At 45.8% G+C, this 23818-nt stretch overlaps 2 protein-coding genes and 1 long non-coding RNA gene across 8 annotated transcripts; 2 read left to right on the top strand and 1 right to left on the bottom strand.

The window, feature by feature from the left end:
• Nucleotides 1–7723, top strand: HVCN1 (hydrogen voltage gated channel 1). 3 transcript variants are annotated; one of them, XM_033075548.2, is made up of 7 exons: nucleotides 1–44; nucleotides 1428–1663; nucleotides 2134–2238; nucleotides 2460–2691; nucleotides 4548–4660; nucleotides 4945–5027; nucleotides 7346–7723. In XM_033075548.2, exons 2-6 carry the CDS (start codon nucleotides 1463–1465, stop codon nucleotides 5008–5010), a joined length of 717 nt encoding a protein of 238 aa, XP_032931439.1. In that variant the 5' UTR covers nucleotides 1–44; nucleotides 1428–1462; the 3' UTR covers nucleotides 5011–5027; nucleotides 7346–7723. The 3 variants fall into 3 exon arrangements, with proteins under 3 accessions (XP_032931439.1, XP_032931437.1, XP_032931438.1); XM_033075546.2 differs by lacking the exon at nucleotides 7346–7723 and having other exon boundaries at nucleotides 4945–5036; XM_033075547.2 differs by lacking the exons at nucleotides 1–44; nucleotides 7346–7723 and having other exon boundaries at nucleotides 1377–1663; nucleotides 4945–5036.
• TCTN1 (tectonic family member 1) lies at nucleotides 5158–18591 on the bottom strand. Of its 3 annotated transcripts, none has more exons than XM_033075543.2 (15): nucleotides 18375–18588; nucleotides 16736–16856; nucleotides 14749–14879; nucleotides 14234–14400; nucleotides 13770–13857; nucleotides 12813–12922; nucleotides 10261–10281; nucleotides 9733–9858; nucleotides 9060–9185; nucleotides 8674–8756; nucleotides 8186–8326; nucleotides 7731–7887; nucleotides 6957–7082; nucleotides 6483–6627; nucleotides 5158–5243 (listed from the first exon to the last, which is right to left on the bottom strand). In XM_033075543.2, the coding sequence occupies exons 1-14, from the start codon at nucleotides 18523–18525 to the stop codon at nucleotides 6484–6486; spliced, it is 1692 nt and encodes a 563-aa protein (XP_032931434.1). In that variant the 5' UTR covers nucleotides 18526–18588; the 3' UTR covers nucleotides 5158–5243; nucleotide 6483. The 3 variants fall into 3 exon arrangements, with proteins under 3 accessions (XP_032931434.1, XP_032931435.1, XP_032931433.1); XM_033075544.2 differs by lacking the exon at nucleotides 5158–5243 and adding an exon at nucleotides 5284–5745 and having other exon boundaries at nucleotides 10261–10278; nucleotides 12810–12922; nucleotides 18375–18591; XM_033075542.2 differs by lacking the exon at nucleotides 5158–5243 and adding an exon at nucleotides 5284–5745 and having other exon boundaries at nucleotides 18375–18583.
• A 90-nt stretch (nucleotides 18592–18681) lies between these two features.
• Nucleotides 18682–20512, top strand: LOC117004626. Of its 2 annotated transcripts, XR_004419655.2 has the most exons (3): nucleotides 18682–18832; nucleotides 19445–19596; nucleotides 20375–20512. It is a non-coding gene; the product is annotated as an uncharacterized LOC117004626 (long non-coding RNA). The 2 variants fall into 2 exon arrangements; XR_004419654.1 differs by lacking the exon at nucleotides 18682–18832 and having other exon boundaries at nucleotides 19365–19596.
• Nucleotides 20513–23818: the final 3306 nt, after the last annotated feature.

The following is a 23818-nucleotide window of genomic DNA, read 5'->3' as shown; positions in this document are numbered from 1 at the left end:
CCGCGGCGGCGGCGGGAGCGGCGGGCGCAGCCGGGACACGCACGGTACCGGGGAGCGGGGGCGGCCGGGAGGGTCCCGGGCTCGGCCCGGTGGGTGCGGGCCGGGATTGGAGCGGGGGTTACAGCGGGACCCTCCCGGGGCTGCCACGTCCTTCCCCTCGGGGTCCCGCCGCGGCCCCGGGCTCCGTCCCGTTCTGGGCGTCGCCGTGGCCGCTCCGGTCAGTGCTGGGGATGGGGGAGGTTGCGGAGCCCTGGCTCTGTCCTGGGTGCTCCCTCCAGGCCCCGCGGCAGCCCCGAGGCCGTCCCGCACCGGGCAGGGGCTCGATGCCCGGGGCCGCTCCCCGCGGGCTCCGCTCAGCGCCCGTGGCAGAGAACGAAGGTGCTGCCCCAGTGAGGGCACCGGGGGAGCAGCTCCCTCCTCCCCGCAGGTGACGGAGCTGGGAGCGGTGCCCACCGCGGGGGTCGGGGATAGCAGCCCGGGGGTACGGCCGGGCCAAGGGACCCTGAGAGGGGTGCTGAGCTCGCCGGGCGGCTCTGGGCAAGGACGGTGCCCGCAGAGCGGGATGGGGATGTGCTGACCCCAGGAGCGGATCTCGGGGGGTTTGTGGGCCAGACAGCCTCGCATGACTGCCCAAAGAGGAAGGGATGCTGGCGGGGTTGTGTTAAAATCACGAGAGCCTCTTCTGCCGCCAGCCATGCAGCCCATCTGGAGGGGCCCGGCTCTTGCTCTTCCAGGGAACTCAGAGTTTCACTCATGGTTTTCATTGCTGATGTGTGGCCTTGATCAGGAGTTTGGTTTGATGGTCCTGCCCCTGGCTGGGTACCTGCAGGGATGGGCTGAAGCCAAGATGCCCGAGGGGGAGGTCAGTTCTGGACGGGAGGAGATGGGGAGGACAATGTCACCCAGCTGGCAGGTTGGAATGTGGGCATCACCTGCTTAGTTTGCCTGTCAAGGCTGAGATAACAGGGTGTCATTGGTGTTAATTGAGGGGAATTATGACTGTTCCTCATCTTGGCGGTGTGGCCAGAGGATGAGGATGCTGGGGTCAGCTTGACCAACAGCTTCCCTGGATGAGTGACAGAAACACAAGGGCAGCTGCCCCCACCTCCATCACGAGGTGCCAGATAAGGGCTGGAGCTTTTGCTCCCGTAATCAATGCTTTGTTTGGAGAAGTTTGGAAATACCTTGTGAGGAAGTTCTGTGTTGTAGAGGAGAAGGGTGCAAACAGAACTGGGAAGGCAGCAGGGGCTCAGCGTGGTGCCGGGGGAGGTGATGCAAAACCAGCGGTATCACCATGAAGCAACTTCCCGTCAGCAGGGCCCTGTCGGAATGTCACGCTCTTGTCACCCTCACTGGGTGAAAAAAGAAAATTTTGGCATCCTGGTCAGCCCCAACCGAGGAGGTGACACTCTGCTCTTGTCCCTCAGACGGTGGCAGGGTGATGCCAGCTTGATCCAGAGCCATGTCCAGGTACCTGAAGCACTTCACGGTGGTGGGCGATGACCCCGTGCAATGGAACAACGACTATCGCAAATGGGAGGAGGAGGACGAGCCTGAGCCTGGGGAGAAGCAGCCAGATGGAGAGATCAAGCTGGAGCCCCCCAGGAGACACATCTCCTTCCAGTACATGATGAAAAAGCTCTTCAGCTCTCACAGGTTTCAGGTGAGGCAGAACAAACCCAGGCCAAGGGAATCTGTGACAGCAGAGCTGCTGGGAGGGAGCTCAGGGACAGCACTGAGGTTCTGAGTTCCCACGGTGCAAAGAGCAGCAGCTGCTGCTGAGCTGAGCTGTCCTGAGCTGTCTGAGCACAGAATAACCCCAGTGCAGGTGCAGATGTCCCCTGAGAGGAGACAAGCCCCAGTGCACAATCACCATGGCTCCAGCACGTGCTGTCCTCCAGCTCCCCGAGCCCCCCACGCCAAGTGGGGTCTGGTGGGGAGCCAGGTGGTTCATGTGGAATAACCCAACGTTCAGGGCAGCAGGAACAGGAGCAATGGAATGCTCCACAAAACACAACCAGCCAAATCAGGGCTGTGGACAATCAGGGTGTGTTTAGCTGAAAGGTTACATGCTCCTCTTGTTCCTCTGTCTGTGCTGGGATGGGATTCATGTTGGTTCTTCTCCTCCAACAGATCGGGGTTGTCTGCTTGGTGATCCTGGATGCCTTGTTGGTTCTTGGGGAATTGCTTATGGATTTGAAAATCATCCTACCGGACAGATACAATATAACCCCAAAGGTAAAACGAGGGCAAACATCAACATGAACAGCAGCTCCCTTCCTTTGGTGGCAGGACCTGGACTTCCAGCCTTGCTGAGCTGGTGCTCATGGAAGGGAAGTCCTCAGCCCTTCTCCTTGTAGAGCCAAACCAGAGGTGCCCTCGAGCAGCAGAGCCTTTCCAGCCTGCCCACGTGTGCACTCTGTGGGGCTTCCTGCCTTCAACTTGTGCTCTTTCCCCAGGTTTTCCACTACCTCTCCCTGTCCATTTTAACCATCTTCCTGGTTGAGGTGGGGTTTAAAGTCTTTGTCTATCGCCGGGAGTTCTTCCACCACAAGTTCGAGGTGCTGGATGGGATCGTTGTCATCGTGTCCTTCATCCTCGACATCGTCCTCATCTTCCGCGAGCACGAGTTTGAGGCCGTGGGGCTCCTGATCCTCCTGCGCCTCTGGAGGGTGGCCAGGATCATCAACGGTGGGTGCAGGGCTGGGCTGCATTTGCCAAACTTCCCTGAATTACCTGGGTTTTGTTCCTTTCTCAAACCCAACCCCAGGGGTTGTGCTCTCCCAGCGAACTCGGAGTTCCAGCTGTGTGGTTTTCCTGGCTGGAATGTGGCTTTAATCAGGCTGCAATTCCTTTGGAGTAGCAACAATCTGCTGCTTGTGTTGGTGTGATGCCTCAGGTGCGTGGCAACCAGGCACATTCCCCCCAAAAACAGCCCATAATCTGTTCCTGCACCCTTCCCCTGGAGAGGGATGGCTCATGTTCTGAATTTCCATTGTAGGATCCTTTTGGCAGGGGAGCCCCTGTCTTCCTGAATTTGCTGCTACAGCAGAGTAGGTTTTAATGCTCTGTTCTGCTGTGACTCCATTATCCCCTCCAGGGATGCTGCAGGGAATGTCCTGATCTTACTACAGATCATTCTTGCTTGAATTCAAAGGGTTTGCCATAAAAAGAGAAATAGAAAAAATAAAGCCCAATTCAGGCTTTAGTGATTTCACTGTTGTAAATGTAAATTGTTGCAAATAGATATAAATTTGGACATATCTGTAACAAGCATAGATGCAAACATTCTCTTCCTTCTTGAGGAAAGAATTTTGGGATTCCAAAAAATACAGCAATGAGATGACCTCAAATTCCTGCATGAAACCTCAGCTCAAGCTCTGTCCTGTGCCTGTGTTCTCACTTTTGCTGGGTGCTCTGTATTTGACACAGCTGGGATCAGAGGAGGGGATTGCTGGGGCTGTGCCCATTGCCCTCAGCCCCTTTCAATGGGGACAAGGTGCAGAGAGATGTGAGAGCAGCTTGTGGCTTTCCTTAGCTCACAGTGAAAGTCAGAGAGAAACTGGATTTGCGTGCGGCTGTGGGAGCCATGGCAGCCTCACTTTACAGCAGAAATCCAGGACTGCATTTACCAGTAAATCCCCTCACCCTTGGGTGCTCCAGGCTCCCTGCCAAGCTTTATGCAATGTCCACCTGCTAGCAGCAAAAAGGGACAAAGGGAATCTGCCCCACACCGGGGTGCTGGGTGTCAGTGCCTCGTTCCTGTCGATGTTATCAATGCAAATGAGCAGCAGCGCTGCTTTGTCCTCCAGAACTGAACCCCCAGAGCCCAAACCGGTGCCTGGAGCACAGGAATCAGCCATGATCCAGAGGAGCTGTGTCAGAACATGATGTTCTTCATGCTCTCATCAAAGCTGCTTTGTTTTATTTTTGTGGGAACAAAATGCCTTCAGTGTGGGGGCTGAGTTGATCTGGAATCACCTCACAGTGCTTATAGAGAAGTGACACCTCTGCCATGAGGAGACCCTGCCTGCTCTCACTGCAGCTGAGCAAGGTGAAGCCAAAGCCCTGTGGGCCTGAGGATGTGCCAGGTCAGGTCCTGCTCCTTTGGGATGTGCCAGGTCCTGCTCCTTTGGGATGTGCCAGGTCCTGTTCTGCCTGGCTGGAGTGATTGGCTCAGGGGTGCAGGAGCCCTGTGGCCCAGGCCTTGCTCTGCTGTCACACCTAAAACTGCTAAAACACAGCAAAGCTGCCCCAGCTGCACCCCAGGGCTCTGCCAAGGGAGCAAATTCAGGATTTGAGTGACAGTCAGAGTGATTAATTCAGCTCCAAGGCCAGGCTCAGAGTATCGGTATCCGAATCCCACCGGTGGCTGATTTAAAACTCTTCCTCATTAACAAAAGCACTTGGGAAGGGTGGTTGAAGATGACAGAACTGAGCTGGAGAGGAACATGTTTAACTCCTTGAGCACAGAGCCTGTGTGCTGTGAACTCCTGCTCGTGGCTGTTTTACAGTGTAAAGCAAACCCACTGTGAATTGTTCCACAGGAATAATTTTATCGGTGAAGACCCGCTCGGAGCAACAAGTGTCCAAGTTAAAGCAAGCAAACCTGAAACTTGCCACAAGGGTGGAACAACTGGAACACAGCTGTTTGGAGAAGGTAAAAAAAACCACTTTTAATTTGGGTTTACCCAATGGGGATCCTTGTGCAAGGTTGGCACTGCTGGCTTGGTTTCCTCACTGGAAAGTGTGGGGTGAGCTGGGCTGAAGCTGCACAGCCCTGCCCGCGCCTCCCTGGGCTGCTCCTCCTCCAAGGAATGATGTTCCTTCCCCTGTCCTATTTCTTTTGGCCAGGTTGTGCTGTTTCTCTAGCAGTGGGAAGATCTGTGGGAACCTGGGAAGCTGCTTGTAGGTTGTTAATGATTTGAATTTTGTCTCTTACAGGAGCAAGAAATCGAGAGGCTGAATAACATATTGAAACAGCACGGACTCTTCAGCCAGCCAAAATAGGAGGCCAATCTTCCAAGGTGGGAATTCTGCTTGGAGATTGCTGTGTTGGAATCTGCCAGCTTGACCTGAAAAGTTTTTCTGTCTCTTTGCTTCCTCTTGTATTGTGTTTTCTATTTGACCCCACTTTGATCAGACCTCGGGATGGCAAAAATAGTTCTACTGGAAAATTAATCACACACAGTCCCTGTAAACAGTATTTTTTTTTCCTTTCTTGTACAGTTGTACAGTCAAAACTGCAAAATAATTTAATAAAGACATATCTTTACAAGCTACACATCCAGAAAAGCACCACTTATTTAAAATAATTTCTTTTTTTTTTCTCTTGTGATAACATTCTTTGTTTGCAACAAACTTGCAGTATAAATGATAAGAACCCAGGCTGAAAAGGCAATTTCTTCTCCACCAGCTGCCTGTTCATCATCAATACATCTCCTTGCCAGCCATTCTTTTCACACTGTTAGTAGTTTCCTCATTTCTGTTGCTGCTTCTGCCACTTTGTTATTTATATAACATTCATTTCAGAAACACCAACACACCACTCCTTTCCCTGACAAAGAAATCAGCCCCAAAATAGAGGCAAACGTGTGCCATCTACATCAAACAATGCCTTGTTCCAGCAGCAGATCCCAGTTCTGCATTCTCTCATCTCTTCTTCCCTTTTCACTGCTCCTTCACAGCCTGTGGGGCTGCAAAGTTCTTTGTTTCCACAGCTCATAAATCCATGTATTAAAAGAACTGTAATATGTAAGAACAGATGTAGGTGAGTGCACTGCTGGGAACAGTCAGACTCCAGAAAAGCCATGAAAAAGCAAATTCTGAAAGGCCAGGCTGGTGGTTGAATTTTTTCAGGTACCAGAGTGTCCCTGTGGAGAGGCTGTTTAAGAGCTGAAGAGTGAGGTGTAAGTGGGAATTCTGAGAGATGGTGGCTGCAGCAGGTGTCTCAGCCCCTCTCAGCTGGTGGGGTCACTGAAAGCACAACTCAAATGTCCAGATTATTTTTAAAAAGGTAAATTAATTAGTAGTGTGGGAGAAATAGCCAGAAATATTCATCTATGCAAGGAGATAAAGCAGATCTTATCTAATAGCACATGATGAGTTTAATTAGCAATTGAGCTCTGCTGTTATGGGATAATGAAGCTGCTCTCCCTGGGTGTCCCTGTGCTCTTCCCTTCCCCTCCTGCCTGTGCTGGATCCCACAGGGTGGCTGTCACTGGGCCAGAGCCACCAGCAAGTTCAAACTGCAACCTCTGTCCTCTCTGCAGAGTTAGAATTGGGTACTTTCCACTTCATTGGGGGTTTCTTGACCTTAAACCTTCTGAGAACCCTCACAAGGTCTCACCCTTCCTCTCTTGGCCAATTTTAGCACAGTATCTACAACTCAAAAGAAAGTGGTGGCCCATCATAGTCACAGGATAAACAATGGACTAAAAATAAGAAAAAAGCAGAAATATGTGGTTTTGATGCATACTTACCTTAGACAAAGGGATAGAAAAAGTCAAAGGGTAATTTGATGTCAATGGTGGGCCAAGCTTTGTAGCTTGGCTCTGCAGGTGAAGAAATGTCAGTGAAAACCACTGAACTTGTTACAGGAATGATCCTTTCCCTTCCTGAGGGAAGCTGCAATGAAAATACAAACAGGACTTAGCTTCAGTTTTCTATTTGTACAATTGTTTTATTTGGTCTGGGTTATATTTGTTAAAAAGGTTGGTTTTTTTAATATAGTTCCATGTTTCTTTCCTTAAATGATGTATAGATTTTTATTGGAGTGTGTTTTGGCAAGGAGCCCACAGTTGTTTGAGCTGGAAGAGAACTGCTGGGTGTAAATACATTCTAATGTGAAGTGCTGCCTTTAGATAATGAGATTATCTGGGTCACTGTCACACAGCTGATAGCCAAGGAAAACAAGCCACTTGTTTTATTTTAAATCCTGTAATTTAATTACATACCTGCTTCAGTGTGCTGGTAGTGATTGTGGCTGTAACATTCACTATCCTGGCTTGTGGATTGACCAGGGATCCATATTTAGTCCACTTCACTTCTATTCCCAGTGACACTGGTATTTGGCATGGGCTCTGCAAAGTGTGAGAAATCATCTCATTGTCTGCCTTATGCAGAAAGCATCACAGTCATTAATTATTCATGTTATTAAAAGGGTAGAATGTCCCCAGAAAGGCTCACTGAGGTTACCAGAGCAGCTGCACTTCTGCTGGGCAGGACAAAATCCTGAACTCTGCCAGGGTAGAATTTTGAAGGCTATAATCTTAAATATTTTTATGCATTTCTTGTTGAACTATCACACTTCTGGTTACAGAAACTATTTGCTTTTTAATTGCAGAAGCATGCAAGAAACCATCCAGAGTCTTCTATCTGCTTCTCTCTCTCTAACCCTGACCTGGAGTAAGAATGGAAACACTGATTCTGTCCCCTCCCTGTCACCTCTGGTGCTCCATCCTTAGAAGAGCAACATTCTAACCTGTGTTTAAACAACTCATTTTGTACCCAATATATTGCCCTGATCCATAGCTGAGGTGCCTGCATACCAGTTTGATAAAATCTAATTTGTACAGCAAGAGTGAAACCCTCCTCTGTGAATATTCTGCATTCCCAGCCCCATTTTCTCCTCCAGTTGGCTCCTGCATTTTTAGGGTGTGAAGCTGAGCTGATGCTGCAGCACAGGCACAGATCTGAGGGTGCAGGGGTGGAAGTGGTTGAACTTTCACCTGTTCTGAGATGTGGAGCTGAGTTATTGGCACCCAGTCGAGCACATCCTGGGCTTGAGAATTCCCAAACGAGGCCACGAACTCAGGGAAGCTTTGGCCCTTCAGCACATCAAGGAGGGTCTGAGCCAAAGGCTGGCATTCCATAGCTGCTGTAATTCTTCCAGAAAACAAAACAAAACAAAAAAAAAAGGAAAAAATCCATTGGTTTGGCACAGTCATCATTCTCCTTGCTCTCTGCTCTGCTCAAGCCTTCTGGCTACAGTTGCTAATGTACACAATCTTTCCAGAAGAAAGACCATTGTTAATTAAATGACATTTTTTATAATTAAATACTCCATTCTCAATACTCTTCCAGCTGTATAAATGGCTCAGGACCTGAACAGAGCCTAAGGCAAAGGGTTGTCAAAAGGTTAAAAGCATTAAATTATTAAAAAAAAAAAAAAATTACTTCTTACCGTAACTTACAGCCTGATATCATGTTATAACCAAATAATACTGGGGCTCTGGCTCCCTGTGCTGCCAGGCAGTCCTGGGTGGATGTGCTCTGCAGAATGGTGAGCTGGCTGTGTTTGTTACTACTCTGAATGATGCCAGATGTAACACACAGTTAAGGGAAATTAAATGCTTGATGGATATCAGGACAAAAAAAGACTCCTTAATCACAGCCTTAAAATATTGCTGCAAATGTTAGAATGGCTCAAGATTCCTCTCACAGTGTGAAAAAGCACCAGGGTGTGCAGTGAAGGGCTAAATGTACCTCACTACACAGTCCCAGGAGATTGCAGTCAGGACTGAGTCATTCCCTCCTAAAACACAGCCAGAAAAGCACATTTTTATTTTTGGTAGGGAACAGATGTATTTCATAGCTGTCCATGCTAGAAAGGGTTTGTGAGGATGGACCAGAGCAAGTTCAGCAAACAGAAATGCAGCAGGGAAAGGATATCCTGGAGGCTGGAATCCTGCTCTGACAGGCAGCCCAACAACATAACCAGGATTGCCACTGAGAGGGACTGGCTGTGTATTTTCCTGCAATGCAAACAGAGAATATTAGTTTTATTCCTGTACTGAAGTGGCTGGAAAACACAGAAATATTTCAGTTATTTTAGGATTATGTCTTGAATGATGAGGGCAAGACTGTAATGTTACAGTCACAAGGTGGGGCTCATAAATGTGACAGACTTTACTGACCAGCTCTGAAATGCTGCCTCACCTGGGTGTCCAGGCCAAGTTCTGCTTTACCTTGCTGCTAACAATTGTTCTGATTCAAGTTTAATAAGTTTTGTAATTAAATGTCTTTCAGCAAGTCACCCATGACATCTCCACAGTTACCTGAGTGAAGCTGATTTCGAAGCTCTGCTCTATTGAAATTGCTTCTTTGCTAATTGCCCCCAAGACAAAAGCAGCAGCTGCTTCTATTATTTCTCCCGTGTCTGTGTGGGTAATGTGATAATTCACCTGAAAATTAAAAGGTTTAGATATTAATTTGAACAAATACATAAGAGAAACTAGAAAAAAAAAATTCAACCATGCAAGTATTTTCTTTCTTCCTTGCTTAAGAAACTCAGCTCCAGGGTGGGGATGGATTATATCCTCTTCACAACTGACCTCTTGATAAACCTGAGCACAGACACAACACTCATCTATTTTAAAATTAAAAGATGATGTGCAGTATCTATTTCTTTCTCTGTCATTAGTGCACCTGAAATCATCTTCTCCCAAGCATAAAGTAAATTCCAAACTCATGTCATTGTCTGTTTTGCCACATGCACAGAATTAACAGCAGGATTTCAGCCTGGCTCAATGTTTTATTGCATAGAGTTATTATTTTGTTTCAAAACAATCCCTTTTATCCAAACTCAGTGCTTCTCCCATGACATTCACTTTGGAGATGTCACAGTATTTGGGAACTGCAAGGCTTTCCTGATAGCTTTGGGAATCAGAAGTGGTTTGAGGCATAGATGCTTTCCATCAGCTCTGAGGAGGAAAAGGCTGCCAGACCTACCCCGAGAACTGCATTGATGCACAGCTCATCCAACACCATTGGGAGCCTCAGGACATCACTGCTGCTCAGTAAAGTCCTCATTCCATTCACAGACTGCACAACTATGGACTGCACAGTAATATTCACCTGAAAAACAGACTCATGTCAGCTCTGAACACTGAGTAATTAATTTTGGCTCTTTCTGTGTTATTATGTGTGTGACCTTTCTGTTCTGTTCCACAGCAACAGCATGCAGCAATTCTCTGAACAACTGCTGTGCTACAAGTACTGCTGAAGCTCAACCAGAGGGTCTGGGTTTAAATAAATAAAGAGATTTTCTTGAAAAGAGGGAGTTTTATATGACAGGAATGTATCAGGCTTGAATGTTTGCAGGCAGTATTTTATCTTGGAGTTGCTAAGTATCATTACTGATAGCAAAAGATGTAAATTTTTTAATGGATTTGATCAATCAGTGAAAAATTCCCACTGACTATAACTTAATAAGAATTTTGCCCACAGCTTTTCCAACTAATTTAGAAGGATACTTACCATCTGACTTGATTTGGGTGCCTGGGGGAGAATAAAAGGACAAATTAAAGCAATAGCAAAGGTCTGACCTGTTGCATGTAACAGTCAAGTAAAGCAGCTAAGGCTTTGTCTGTTTAACTCTTTCTCACAACAATAACTTTTGTGTTATGGAGTTAATTGGATATAAACCAGAGTATCCAGGAAGTGTGATAAGAACTGCCACAATCCAATCCCCTCCTTCTTCAGACTCTCAGAATTATTCAGAGACCACCAGTTTAGGAAAGCTGCCAGGCTGTGCTTCCCAAAGAAATGAAGAGCTTTTCTTGTCCTGTTCCATAATTTCATGGTCTCTAAACCACTAAAACAGAAGCAAGTGTCTCTCTTGTTATACAGCACATGGAGGTGTGAATCCCACTGAAAATTCCCACAAAAATATTTCAGCAGAAATGTCAGACCAAGGTCATCAATCAGGCTGTAAAACACCATTTTATCAAAGGTTTTACTTTTCTGACTTTCCAATGAATGTTTGAGTCACATCTTTGAGAAGCTATCAAGGGTTGGACTCTGACCATGAAGCAATTCTGCAGAATGATGATGGATACTGAGAGCAGTGACTCATCTGTCCCAGCAGGGAACACATTCCTGGGAGCTGGAGACCTGAAGGTGATGCAGGTACAGTTTGTCACACATTTATCATCCCAAGGTACAGCTCAGCCATCAGAATGAGCTGGATGAATAAAAATCCCTGTAAAGATTAGACTCATCCTTCAGGGAACAGTGCTATTTCTGACTGGGCTGGGAGTGAGCACCACTCCTAAAGTTCTGTTTACCCATGGCTGGGTGATGGATGATGGCTCTGGAGGTCACTGGCAGACAGCACTGCAGCCACACTGCTGCCTCAGCTTTCCCTCAGCATGAGGAAGGAAAAGCAGGAACTAACCATGGTACCATGTGTGAAATCTCCTGTTGGGAGATTCCAGGAATCCCCAGCACTGGGGATCTGCTGGTCAGGCCAGAACAGGGAGCAGAGATTTTCTGTAACAATTCCCAAAACGTTGCTCTCACTGCACTGCCCATCCTGGCAGGGAGGGTGGGCTCCTGGGGATGGGGCTTTCTGTAGGGCCCGCTGTCCCAGTGCTCCCAGTAAGGCTCCCTCAGTTACTGGTTTGCCGTTTCTTTTGCCAGCAGCTCCACCTGCTGGCACTGGGAGGGCTCCTGCTCTGCCCTGTCACCACCCTGTCCCCTGTGCCATCACTTTTCCGTTGTCACATCCCACCTCCAGCTCCCTTTGGGAGGGGAACCTTCCCACAGAGCATCTCCAGCAGCTTCTCAGCCTCCTCCAGTTCCTGCAGCTGATCCTTCCTGACATCCAGCGTGCTCTGGGCAGAACTCTGACCTCTCCCAAGCTCAGCCACTGCCTTGGCAAGCAGCACAGGGATAAGGGGTTATGGACTTTTCCAGTCAGGAAAGGGAATTCATCTTTAAATCAAACCCACTCAGCTGCTGGAGCCTGGCCTGAGCCACTCTTGCACTTTTTTGGTCCTGCAGCCAACAAGAACTCATTTTGGGAGGACATGGAGATACTCAAAGCCCTTCTGGGGCAGTGTTTGCTCCACTTCCACAACAGGAGGATCAAAAGCCAACATGTGGCAGCAATCCTTGGCTGATTTCAGTGAGATCCTGAAGGAGCAGAATGATCCCATGTGAGGGTGTGAACTGCTTAGTGGGCTTCACTGCCTTTGCAGCTTTGGAATCTGTGAGCAGCCTGGAAGGGCAGTTACTCACTAATTAAATTAAATAATTACATAAATTAAAAAAAGATTTAATGGTAAAGAGGTTGCTGTTTCTTTATGACTTTCAGCTTCTGGAAGGAGCCATCAGCTTAAGCTATGATGTATTTAAGTTTCATTTTTTTTCTTTAATAATTTCTTTGTCTTCACAAATATCCTTACAGGGGATTTATTTATACAAAAGACATCATCCCCCAGATCAGGAGGGGATGAAAAAGTAGGGAAAGCTTTGAAAAGTAACCCCAGACTGGATTTTAGCAGGCAGGATCCAAAGAAACTTGCTCCAAGTCATGTTCTTTAGGAGCACAAAGTAAAAAACTGAGGCTTGGAGGAAAGGGGCAGATACAAAGGATTAAACCTGACAGGTTCTTTTTTCAGTACAAAGTTTTACCAACACTTTAAAATTCAGATTTCTTAGAATGATGTGTTCTGGTAAATGAGCTTCTTGGAAAAGCCTGAACATGCACAGAAATGTGAAACTGCACTCACTCAGTAGGCATGACCTTGGCTCTTCAAAACTATGATTTTTTACTTTATCTTTGACTGTATTATTTACATTTGGCTAAGCAGAGAACAGCAAATGCTTCTGTAACCAAAGCTTGAAGCAAAAACATTCCCAAAGGCTTTCTGTATAGAAGTCTGCTGTTTCTTCCCAACCCACAATTTAAAAATCCAGATAAAACACCACATCCCTCAGTAAACAGAAGTTACTCCATTCTGCAGATGCAAAAAGAAATCAAACATGAATATTTCAGCCATATGACTGTTTCAAATTATACTCACTGCCAAAATGCTGGAGTTGATATAAAACAACATGCTAAGTGCTTGAATGCTGTCACATTTTTCCACACTTACTGATCTAATGCATTTTGTGGCTTGGTTTACTAAAAACCCTGGGAAAAAAAAAGTCACCAAGTATTACTGGAGGAAATGAAAGAGCAATTATGAAAACTATAAATGAAAAACAATACAAGAACTCAGGTACAAGCAAAATTGAAAGTAAATGTCATTTCTATTGCAGATAAGGTTTCATGTCAGCTTTGAAGAATGAAATTTTTTATATTCTTAAAACATGCTATGAGGCAAAATATTGCTTCTTAACAAATAGAAAAAGCCTCATGAAAATTACTTAATTTTTGAATCTCTTAATAAGATTTTTTTTTCCACAAGAAACTTCAGTCCTGTAATCATCACCATGACTTATGAGCCCACATTTAATGATGACAGTGGGGTTTGGAAAAAGCAGGTGTGGGTTTGCTTGTGGCTTTTTTTTCACCTCCACCTCTGCAGATTTTCAGGAAATTGTGTGAAAGGTTAAAATGAAGAGCTCAGCCTGCAAATCTGACTGGAGAGAGGAACCCCTGGGCAAAGGGAAGCTGCCAAAGGCTGCCCAGGCAGGGCTGGATTGGTGCAAACCCCTCCTCCCTCAGGGTGTCACCCTTGTACTGTTTGATTAAACCAATTATGCCAAACAGGACATTTTATTGTTGGATAAACAACCCTTTAACAAGATTCTCAGGGATTTACACGGCTCACTTTGATTGTTTAATGGAGATGCAACACAATTTCCATTCTATGCCTTAAAAAACCAAACAAAACAGAGAAACAGGAGTGATTTGAAAATCATCTGCTCATGAACCTTTAGCTGAATTCTCCATGGCAAATGTGCCAGATTTCTGACTGTCTAATCTCAAGAATACTAGAAAGCAAAAAAATTGGGATTCAAGTGCATTTTCCAACCTGCAGGATTTGCATCAGAGCACCAAGAAGAGACAACAGGACTTGGCAGCCTTAGAAATGCATCCTCTGTCTGCACAGGAAGCCCATACTGCCAAATAAAAAGCACAGTCAGGTACACAGGTGTGTTTCAGCCCAGGGAAAGCTTCAGAGCATTTTTATTAACAACAAACATGAACAAAAGCAGAACTTATTTCTTCAGCTACAGCTTTACATTGAAAATAGAAAAAAAATCTGACTTATTTTTCAAATTTCTAAAAAATCTAGTTCATTTTTTAAGTCACTAAATATTACATTTCTTCTTTTTACATTTCTATGCTTTAAGACCAATATAAATTTTGTTTCTTCCAGCAGAACTGCATTATTTAAAAGCAGATGTAAACAATGATGATTTATTCTTTTTGGAATAATCTAACACTAATTGTATCAAATATAATTCACCTCCTAATGAATCAGAGATCATTTACCTCATATCTGGAAGTTTCATTTGCCTCAGGAGGATTTTGAACATCTGTATCCAAATCCCAGCTGTCAGGCTCAGCCCTGAAAGAAGAACCTCCATATTTTTCAAGCAGCTGATCAAAATTTTCTGGAGTTGGGATTTCAGGGGATTTCAGGTACAGGGCTTGTTTATCTGTCAAAATATTTAAAGAAGGAGATAATTTAAGGAAAAAAATATATAGAAACAATATTTAGTAACAATGAGTGTACTTTGAACATGATTTATTTAGGATGATAAATTATTTACAAAAAAAACCTCCAAGCTATTTTGGTTTTTTTCAATAAAGAAGACCAAGAGTACCAGATGTTTAATTCCATGTTTTCACATGAAAGCATCACAACATAAGGACTGTGAGCAGACAGAATTACCAGTTTCCTGAGAGGTTTAATAAAATAAAAATAATTTTAAATTTAATCTTTTTTTTTATACCTTACAATAAACAACACCACAATGCTTAACACTGCCTACAGCTCTACTTACAGTTTGTAGCATGAATGCAGAAAATACTGGGATTGACTTGGTCAATTAATTTAAATATCCTTTCTGGTGGATTTGCTTCAACATCAAGAGAATACACAGCAGCTTTCTGACTACACAGGTGGCTGTCACCTCTGCAAAGAATAAAAAGAAATAAATGATCCACTAGAAGTTGACCACATTTTAAAGTTCATCTACTGAGGTAGCATTAGGAAAAAAAAAAAAAAAGCATAAAATTACTGGGTTTAACATAATTTGTAGAATAGTCATGTCCTTAGAAGGTTCTTATTGTTTTATACTCTGTGCTTAATAATAAATAATAAATAATAGAGAATTCTCCCACGTTTTATTCAGCAGAGGAAACTGAGCAGCAACATGAAACAGATTGGGAGAGGGAAAACCAGTGACAATATAAGAGAGAAAATGTCAAATTGGGTGGGATCCAGGTGGCTGAGACCCCAAAAATGCAGGGCTGCACCACAGGTCACACACAGCTCAGCAGCATTTCCATTTCTACAACCCAAATGGGATGTCAGAGCAGGAAAATGGAATAATATTCATTTTGAGCAGGGAATGGGAAAAATTCCTACTTGAGATGCAAGTGAAAGAAATGGCAGAGTGAGGAACAGGAGGGGAAATAACCCAGGCTGCCTTGGAAAAGTGTTTAGGGCTGTGCCATGAGCTCATCAACAGCCCAGAAGTGCAGGAGAAGGTGGCAGCTCAGAGCTGGGAGCACTGGTGTGTCCCACATGCTACAAACACAAGCTGATCTCTGTGAATTGTTATTCAGCAGGATGGAGCAGCTAAGGACAGGCCCTGGAGAAGTGAAATAATTTACAGAAATGTTGAAGCCTGGAGTTAAGCTCTTCCATGAGGTGAGTCATTTGTTAATAGGATCCCATCATAAATCAAACCCTGCTGCTGCTGTTCCAGAGCCATCACAGCCTCTGCCTTGGCATCAGCCAAAACAACACAAATATGCAAATGCAGATAAACTCTGATGTAAATAATGAGACCCACAACAACTGCAGACACTGAAAATCCCCTGGCTTTGCATGCAAAATAAACGTTTTACACAAAAAAATTTGGGCTAAGAAACACAACTTCATTTGAGGCATTTCCAGCAGGCAATTAAAGTGTCACTCAGGAGGGTGTTGATTAGACCTTTCTGATCTATATAAATACCTATAAATGGGGAGCAGGAGTCTTTGTGTGCCAGAACAATAAGAAACCACAGTCTGACATGACTGCTAATTCAAATTTCAATGCACCAAGAATAAACCCCAGTGCTCAGATTGGCATAATTTATACAGAAGGTGGGTTGGAAAGCTGCACTTATTGTTCTGAGAAGTCACCAAGAGATTTTTTTGCACATGATGATTTTGAAGTGAGCTTTCTTAACTCCTCTTTGAGATGGAATTGGGTGAAGGTGTTTTCAGATAAACTAGATAGCAAAGAAACAAATCTTGGCTTTATTGGTATAATGTTACATTTTAGAGTTTGTGAAGTGGCAGTGAGGGAGCAGGTTGTAAAATCAGGGTCAGAAAAATGCTCACTATTTCAACAAACTCTGAATTGATTAATTGTGTAGCTGATACCATAAATGTGATCAAAGAGGTTACTGATAAATTTACTGATAAAAACTGAAATGGCCAGATTGATTTTGTGGTATCAGTTTTCTTAACTTCCAGACAATGAAAGTCTAAAGATGCATCATTCCTTCCTCCCAAAAAAAGCATCAGCACCTAAATACCCACAGAAGAAGCAGTGAAACAGGAAAGCAAGGAGCAGGAGGGAAGAGGGAATGAGGGCAAGGTGGATTTGCTGCTCTGCCTGGCTGGGGCCAGGAGGGGCTGGTGAAAGGGGGATCAGGATGGCAGCAGGAAGGGACAGGAATTTGTCAGAGGAGAGGACAGAGGCCTGACAAAGGCAGGCAGCAAATGAAGGAGGATTTTGTACTTTCTGTACTTTTTGTTGTTTCTGCACTCACGTGACCACAGGGACCGAGCAGGTGGTGAAGAGGCTGAAGTCCTCGGGGCTGCAGTCGGGGTCACAGCAGCAGTTGACATCACACTGTGCCACCAGCAGGTCACACACACACAGCCTGGCAACTGCACCAGAGAGTGAAATGAGAACTGCACTGGGGACTTGACACTTCACAGCATGTCCCAAACACTTCCACTCTTCACCTCGCCCTGGTTTTGACAGTGGTCAAAAGTCTTCTCCAAATTCACGATTTCTTGAAGTCATTTTTAAATTATCTTTTCTGCTGCTGAGCAAATCTATTTGGAACACAAACCAAGATATGCCAAAATCTGTTCCCTGAGAAACAAAACCCCAATTCAATTGGGGTTTTGGAGATGTGAAAACCTACTCAGCCCTGCAGAGTTAAAAAAATGAGAGATACAAACAAGGTGTGTTTATCTGCATGTTTCAGCTTATTGGGAAAAAAAAATAAAAGCTTTTGAAAGAGCAGAGAGATGTCTACAAGTATTGAGGATGTCTCAGGGTCCAGGAATACATTTCCCTGATGTGCCAACACAATCAGAATTGACTTCTTTGAAACTGTTTTTTTCTGTCTGTTTTTAGATACTGTGAAATATTGTAATCACAGACAGAGTAATTGCTAATAGTTCTGTAAACTGGCTCAATAAGATACACATTTGGCAACTTCTTGAAACTCTCTGAGATTTTCAAGTTTATAAATTCAGAGAACAGATATTACTCCACTGATCTGTTTATGACAGTTGCTGTTCTGTAATTAATCTAGACTTAAGAATAGCACAGAATGAGGAAAATTAAGGTTTTTTATAAGAAATACATTCAAAGAATGTTTTCATAACAAATTCTTTTATTTCACTTTGACTGCTGCCTGTTTTCCTGGATGTTCTCTGACCACCTGAACAGTATCCAGGTATTTCCTGGAATCTCTGAAGTTCTGACTGTTCTGTTGGCTGAGCTTAGCCCTGGATCCTTAGCTCACCCTGTAAACAAGAGAAGTTTAAACACGGATCATTAGATTGCAAGGTTATGTCTGTGAAATTGGGGATTTTATTCTCTTTTTCCCTAAGGGGGTAGCACTGGGGTGGGTTTATTTGGCAAGCAACCCATGGAAAGGTCAGCTGAGGGCAACACCGCCGGGAAATAAAAGTGTAGCCGATTATACAGTAGGAAACACCTTCTAAGAACACAGTAACCAAACTTTGTCAGCTCTAATTTTATGACAGTGTATCCACAGAGCTGGGGCGGAGCTTTGGGGCAAAGCGTGCAACCAGCTCGGGGTGTGCGTGGAGCTCTCCAGGGACATCCAGGGCCAGCCTGGGCTCCTGTGCCAGCTGGGTTCTGTGCCCAGAGCGGCGCTGGGCGGGCAGGGGACGCTGCCCTCCATCCCCATGGCCCTCAGAGCTGTGGGATGCCCACTGTGTGATGTCCGTGCCACCATCAGCGTGCTGAGGGGCGCTGAGCCTTCCTGAGGAGGGTGCAGCGGGTGCAGCGAGGCACCGAGAGAAGCCGGGCGGTTGTGCCAATCCCGGGCGATAGGAAGGGGAGCCCAAAGGCCGAATGCCCGAGGGAGGCCGCGAGCGGAGCTCCCCTCAGCCGGTGCCCCGCAGCGCCCGGAGGGCACCCACCGTCCGTGACCGGGGCCGGCGCGCTGCGGACCCGTGCGGCATCACGAGTGTCTGCGGGCTCCGCGGCCAACTCTTCTGCCCGGAGCGGCGGCGGCGAAAGGAGGAGGAGAATGAGGACGAAGAAAGCCCCGGGCCCCAGCGCCGCCGCCATGGCGGCCGCCCTTAGCAACGGCGCGTTGCCAAGGCGCGCGGGGCATCACGGGAAGGGCGAGCCGCGCTCTCGCGAGATTTGGCGGCGGAGGGGAAGGGCCGCGCCCGGCAACATGGCGGCCGAGGGGCGGGGATGGGACCCGTCATGTGAGGCTCGTTCAGCCGCCCTCATCCTCCCTCATCGCGGGGAGCCTCAGGGAGAGGCCAGGCGCAGGGTTCTGGCTGGATGTGGCCGTCGTGGTGGTGCCAGGCGGCCGCTTGGGCCACCCAGCGCCCTCAGGAGCAGCCCAGCCCGGCGGTGGTGAGGGGTCGGTGTCCCCTCACAGCCACGGGAAGGGTTTCAGGTGTTGTGATCCAACTGTAATCCACCTAGACGGTTTGGGAAAAAGCTCCTGGAAGGCCACACCTAAAAAAAAATAAATATGGGAATAGCCCCTTGCAATATAAAATATAGTATTTTCATTCATATATATATGTCTTCATATTTCACATACTTTTGCAACTTTTTTTTTAGTAATCTTTCCTTAAAGTAATCTTTAAAGTGTTAAAGTTTCTCCTTTTGAAGATGCTGTGGGTCCTCAGTGCTCAGTGAGCATATTTAGTAATACAATTGTAATCTTTCTATGTGCACAGTTATCTTTGAGGTCTTTTTCAACCTAAATTATTCTATTTTTGTACTAATTTGGAAAAAAAAAAATTGCTAGAGAGTCACTAAATGATCACTGTTCCTTTGGGTTCTTTAGATCTTTTCCAACCTTAAAAATTCCCTAATTCTTCAATCTGTTTTTCTTTATTTTTTTAACCTGACCAGGTTCATTACCGTCACTTTAAAGGGAAGACAACAAAAGCTCTCAAAGCTCTAAAATTCCAGCTCAGTTCATTGAAAATTGAAATAATTCCACAGTGCTGCTCCTTTGCAGTGTCCACATCACAGCAGTGAGGAGTCACAGAGGCCACCGAGGCTGTTTGATGTTATCAGAGCTGGGACAGGAAGGGTTTGAAACAGCAAAATCCTGGAATCATCCTTGCCCATGGAAAGGCCTCGTTCCTCCAAGGACACAGTGACACAAAGGTGAGAACCTGGTGTGCTCCACTCTACCTCAGACCTTACACCCCAAAATAACCTCACAGAAATAACCTCCAACCTGCCTTCCTTCCCCAAAATCTCTGTGTTTACCTTCTTCCACACAGCAAGTGTTTTAAGACTCTTTCTTTGCTGTTCCTGAGGTGGCCAAAATGGTGTTGGTGGTGTTGGGTTTGTTATTTTTTTTTTCCAAGCTTAAAAGAGTGACTTCACACACTTCCAGTTTTGAAAAGGACCTGTAAAAATAGCACTGTAGGGCTTTATTTTTTGCTTCTCACTGAGGTTGTAGCAGGACTGGCTGCAGCCACTGAAGAGAATATGTGCCTGTGTCTAGAGGAAATCCTGGGAATCTTTAGAACTCCATGTCTTTCACTGTCCCACAGCAAAGGAACAAAAAGAGAGGCAATCCTGCAGGAAGGACAGCTGAGATATAACCTCCCTCTGGATGAAGCTGATTCAGGGGCTCACAGCCCCTTCAGCTTCCTTGACTAAGCTCCCACAATTAACAGGGATGGAGATGTTTCTCCTCCCTACAGTTGGAAACTTGGAAATTACTTTGCAGGCTTGGAGGGAGAGTGGTGCTTGGTTTATTTTATCATCACTGGTTGTGTTCTGTGTTCTTGTTCCACGCAGTGTCAGGAGATAATTAATACTAAAATACCCCTACCTGTTAGTTTACATGTTTCTGATGCCTTTAAAATCAGTTAAATAGGTGTTGAAACTGCACAGGGGAAAACAGAATTTAATACATTCCTCTTGCATCCAGAATTGCTTGGCAAAGCTGATGGTGCACAGGGGACCAGACTCCCGGATGAAAACCAAGCCTTGCTGCAATCTGAAAGCACAGATTGCATCCTGGATGAATGTGGGCAGGAGTTGGATGAATAAAGAGGTATTAATTCTTCCTGCATCTACCATTGAAATGGAATACAAGTGGGCAACTGTTCAAAAGCAAAGTAGGATGGAATTAATCTGGTTTTCTTTTTTTGGGGGGTTTCACTCACAGCAACAGTTCATCTAAACCATTTCCAATACTTGCTGTAATGGAAAAAACCCCACCTTTGTCATGCAGAGAAAGGCAAGACAAAACCCACATCTAAGAAAAACCATTTGAAAACCCCCACAATAAAACCCACCCTGGTATTGGAATTCTGGAAGAGGTTCCAAAGAGCAAATCCAAGTGTGTAGGATAAGATCAGGACATCAATACATAATGCTTGTTCTCCATCACAGAGATTTTAATTTATCCTGTCAACATGAGTTAATTAATAATTAAAAAGGGCACTGTGATCCTTATGTGGGAGGTCCTAGAAAATGAAAATTCCAGCAATTTGAGATGCAGCAGATTCCTGTTTATTAAAATACATGTTCAAGGATTTGCTCTATTACTGTTTCAATTACAGTTTAAGCAGCAAGATTCATTTAAGCATTATAGAATCTGTGACTGCCACATCCCTGGAAGTGTCCAAGGCCAGGTTGGAGCAACCTGGGATGGTGGAAGGGGGTGGGATGAGATGATCTTTGATGTCCCTTCCAAACCATTCTGTCATTCCTGCTGGTGATCTTCTGACTCTGCATCTTCTATTGACTCCTCATGGTGCTTCTCACATTAATTTTCTTTTTAATCCATCTGTGCTGCCTTGAACTTCATCTTTTCAGGGCTAATATCTGCCCTATGACAGATCACTTTAAAAGTCCAAGTGGACAAACATTTGGATACAGAGTCGAAACAAAGTCAAACCAGGCTGAAATAAACTGCATTTAAGATTAGCCCTTAAATAAATAGAGAGGAGCTGGGGCAGTCTGTACAGCAGATGGCATTACAGGTAGTATTTATCACACTCCAATCTCAGGGCTAAGATACTTGGGAAGGAGGATTGACGTCAGCTATGAGTGAATCAGTTTTAAAACAAGCTGGGAACCTGCCTGTGCCTTCAGCAGTTGATGACTTTGTGCAGCACTTCTGCTTTGCACTCCCCTGTGCATTTATTGGTCTGAGCAAGCCTAGCAGGAAGAGTTCATTCTGTTTTTGCAGCTTAAGTGAGCTGATGCAAATAGATCTTGGACTTTGAGGTGGGAAGATTCCAGCCAGCTGCAGTAACCAGGGGGATGCCCTTTGCTCCAGTTTTTGTGCCAGATTTGTGCATTGGGGAATTTTAAACAAATATCACTTGGCAGGGTATCGACTCTCAGGGTACAAGAATAACACTGAGTAAGGCAGCAGGGCATGGGCTGGGAGGCATTTACAGGGAGAACTATCCAGACTGACACTGAACAGTGGAGAAAACCAGTTCTGAAGTATTTTATGAAAAACAGTTGGGTTTTTGTCTCACAGGAGCCCAGAGATCCTCTGAATGAAAACCAGGAGCAGTTTTTCATCTGGGCACAGGAGTGACAGAGTTCATCAAAGGTTACTAATTACCATGTAAATTGTGAGGTTGTCTGGCTGTCTGGACAGACTTGGGTGGGTGACCTGGGGTAGAATCATGGGATCATTAAGATTGGAAAAGACTTTCAGGATCAAGCCCAACCTTCGACCAAATACTCCCATGCCCACTAAACTGTGTCACAAAGTGCCTCATCTGCTGATTTTTTAGACACTTCAAGGGATTGTGACTCCACCACTTCCCCAGGGAGGCTGTTTCAAAGACTTTCAAGGATGGAGGAGTGTGAAGAGCTCACGGTGTGCCTTGGCTTGGGAGTGCTTAGGGAAGCACAGAGCTGTGCTCTGCCAAATGAGTTCGTCAGCCCTGAGCTCACGATGTTCCTCAGCATTTGAGCCGTAGCTGCTGGGCAAAGTGGCACAGAGAGAACCCTTCCAGCCCTGGAAAACTCTGCATCAAGGCATGGAGAACTCAGCTTTAGCTGGGGAGGATCACAGACTGAGCAGCACAGCCAGGTAATGCAGGACAGGTCACCTTGCACCGACCTGAGCTGCCTCAGGGCACAGAACAGGGGGTTAGGCCAGGCTGGACTTGAACCAGACAGGACCTGGACAAGGAGGAGGAAGAACGAGACTCAGGGAAGGGGAAAGAATGATTCTGTGGGGGAAGTTCTGCAAATATGTGCTTCCCTTTGCTGATAAAGGAGGGTGTGAGGCACTGAGATGAGCTACCTTGTTTGTCTGCTCTCACACCCTGCCAGGCTCTGGCAGCAGCACTCCCTTATCTCCAGCACATTGGCACATTCAGCTGTGCAGCCATTCCCTAATCCACCACCCTGGGCCTGGGCTGCTCCTCGTGCTCATTCTCCTTCTCCCTGTTCTGACACGAGGATTAATTTTTTAATAAGTTTGGATGTAATTTCAGCTTTAGCTGGGTAATTGTCACGCATTGCTTAAGCCTTTAGCAGTGTAAGGGGGGCAATATCGTCTCTGTCAAGGTCCACGTGCAGCAAAATGCCTCCCGTGTGATATCGAGGGTGCTTCAGCAGCGTTTCTGTCGGTGGCTTGTGGCACAGAGCTCTTCCTTTCACTGCAGGCAGCTCGGGGGGCAGGTTTCACACTTGCCATATTTACACCTCTATTGTTTGTTATTTACGTGTCTCGGGTTGTGTAGGCGGCAGCAGCCTCTTGTGCGTGTACCCAGAGGAATTAAACGAATTTGCAGAGAAACCTGCTGGGAACTTCCAAGGGGACAAGAGCATTTTTTTGCACACCCACGAGCAGCACGGAAAACCGAGCTGCAGAAAATGAGGAATTGGGTCTTTTTGAATATTGTGGGTCTCTACAGCACTGATGCCTTAAAGTCGTTGTTGTTGAAATTGTCCAGCTGAGAGCTTTGTGCCGCTCTCAACTACAATTAACGTGGTTTTTATGGGGTTTGAATGACGACTGCACCACACACCCTCCTCGTGAGGCTTTTGTTTGGCACTTCACGTTCCTTAACCAAAATGGATTAACTGTGGATTTGCAGAGAAGCCTCTCACGCCGGCGCTGAGCTGGCTCTGTCCCCGGTTCGGGGAGAACAGGGCGAGTCATCCTTGAGGAAAAAAAAAAAAAAAAAAAAAAAAAAAACCAAAACCCAGAACATTTTTGCGCGGTGTGACTCACATAACCGTCCTCGGCAGGCACGAAGCACCGGCGGCCAGCGAGTCCCCGCGAGTTATTCGGAGCACGCGAGACACGCGGGGCGTGGAGGGCAAGTATGTGGGTTAGGCGCAGGCGCGCTGTGCCCGGTGTGAGAACGTTAATTGCGTTAATTGCGCTAAT

This window comes from Catharus ustulatus, chromosome 18, assembly GCF_009819885.2.
Source record: "Catharus ustulatus isolate bCatUst1 chromosome 18, bCatUst1.pri.v2, whole genome shotgun sequence".
NCBI lineage: Eukaryota > Metazoa > Chordata > Aves > Passeriformes > Turdidae > Catharus > Catharus ustulatus.
The sequence above is the reverse complement of the archived record's forward strand: the minus strand, read 5'-3'. Positions and strand labels throughout refer to the sequence as shown.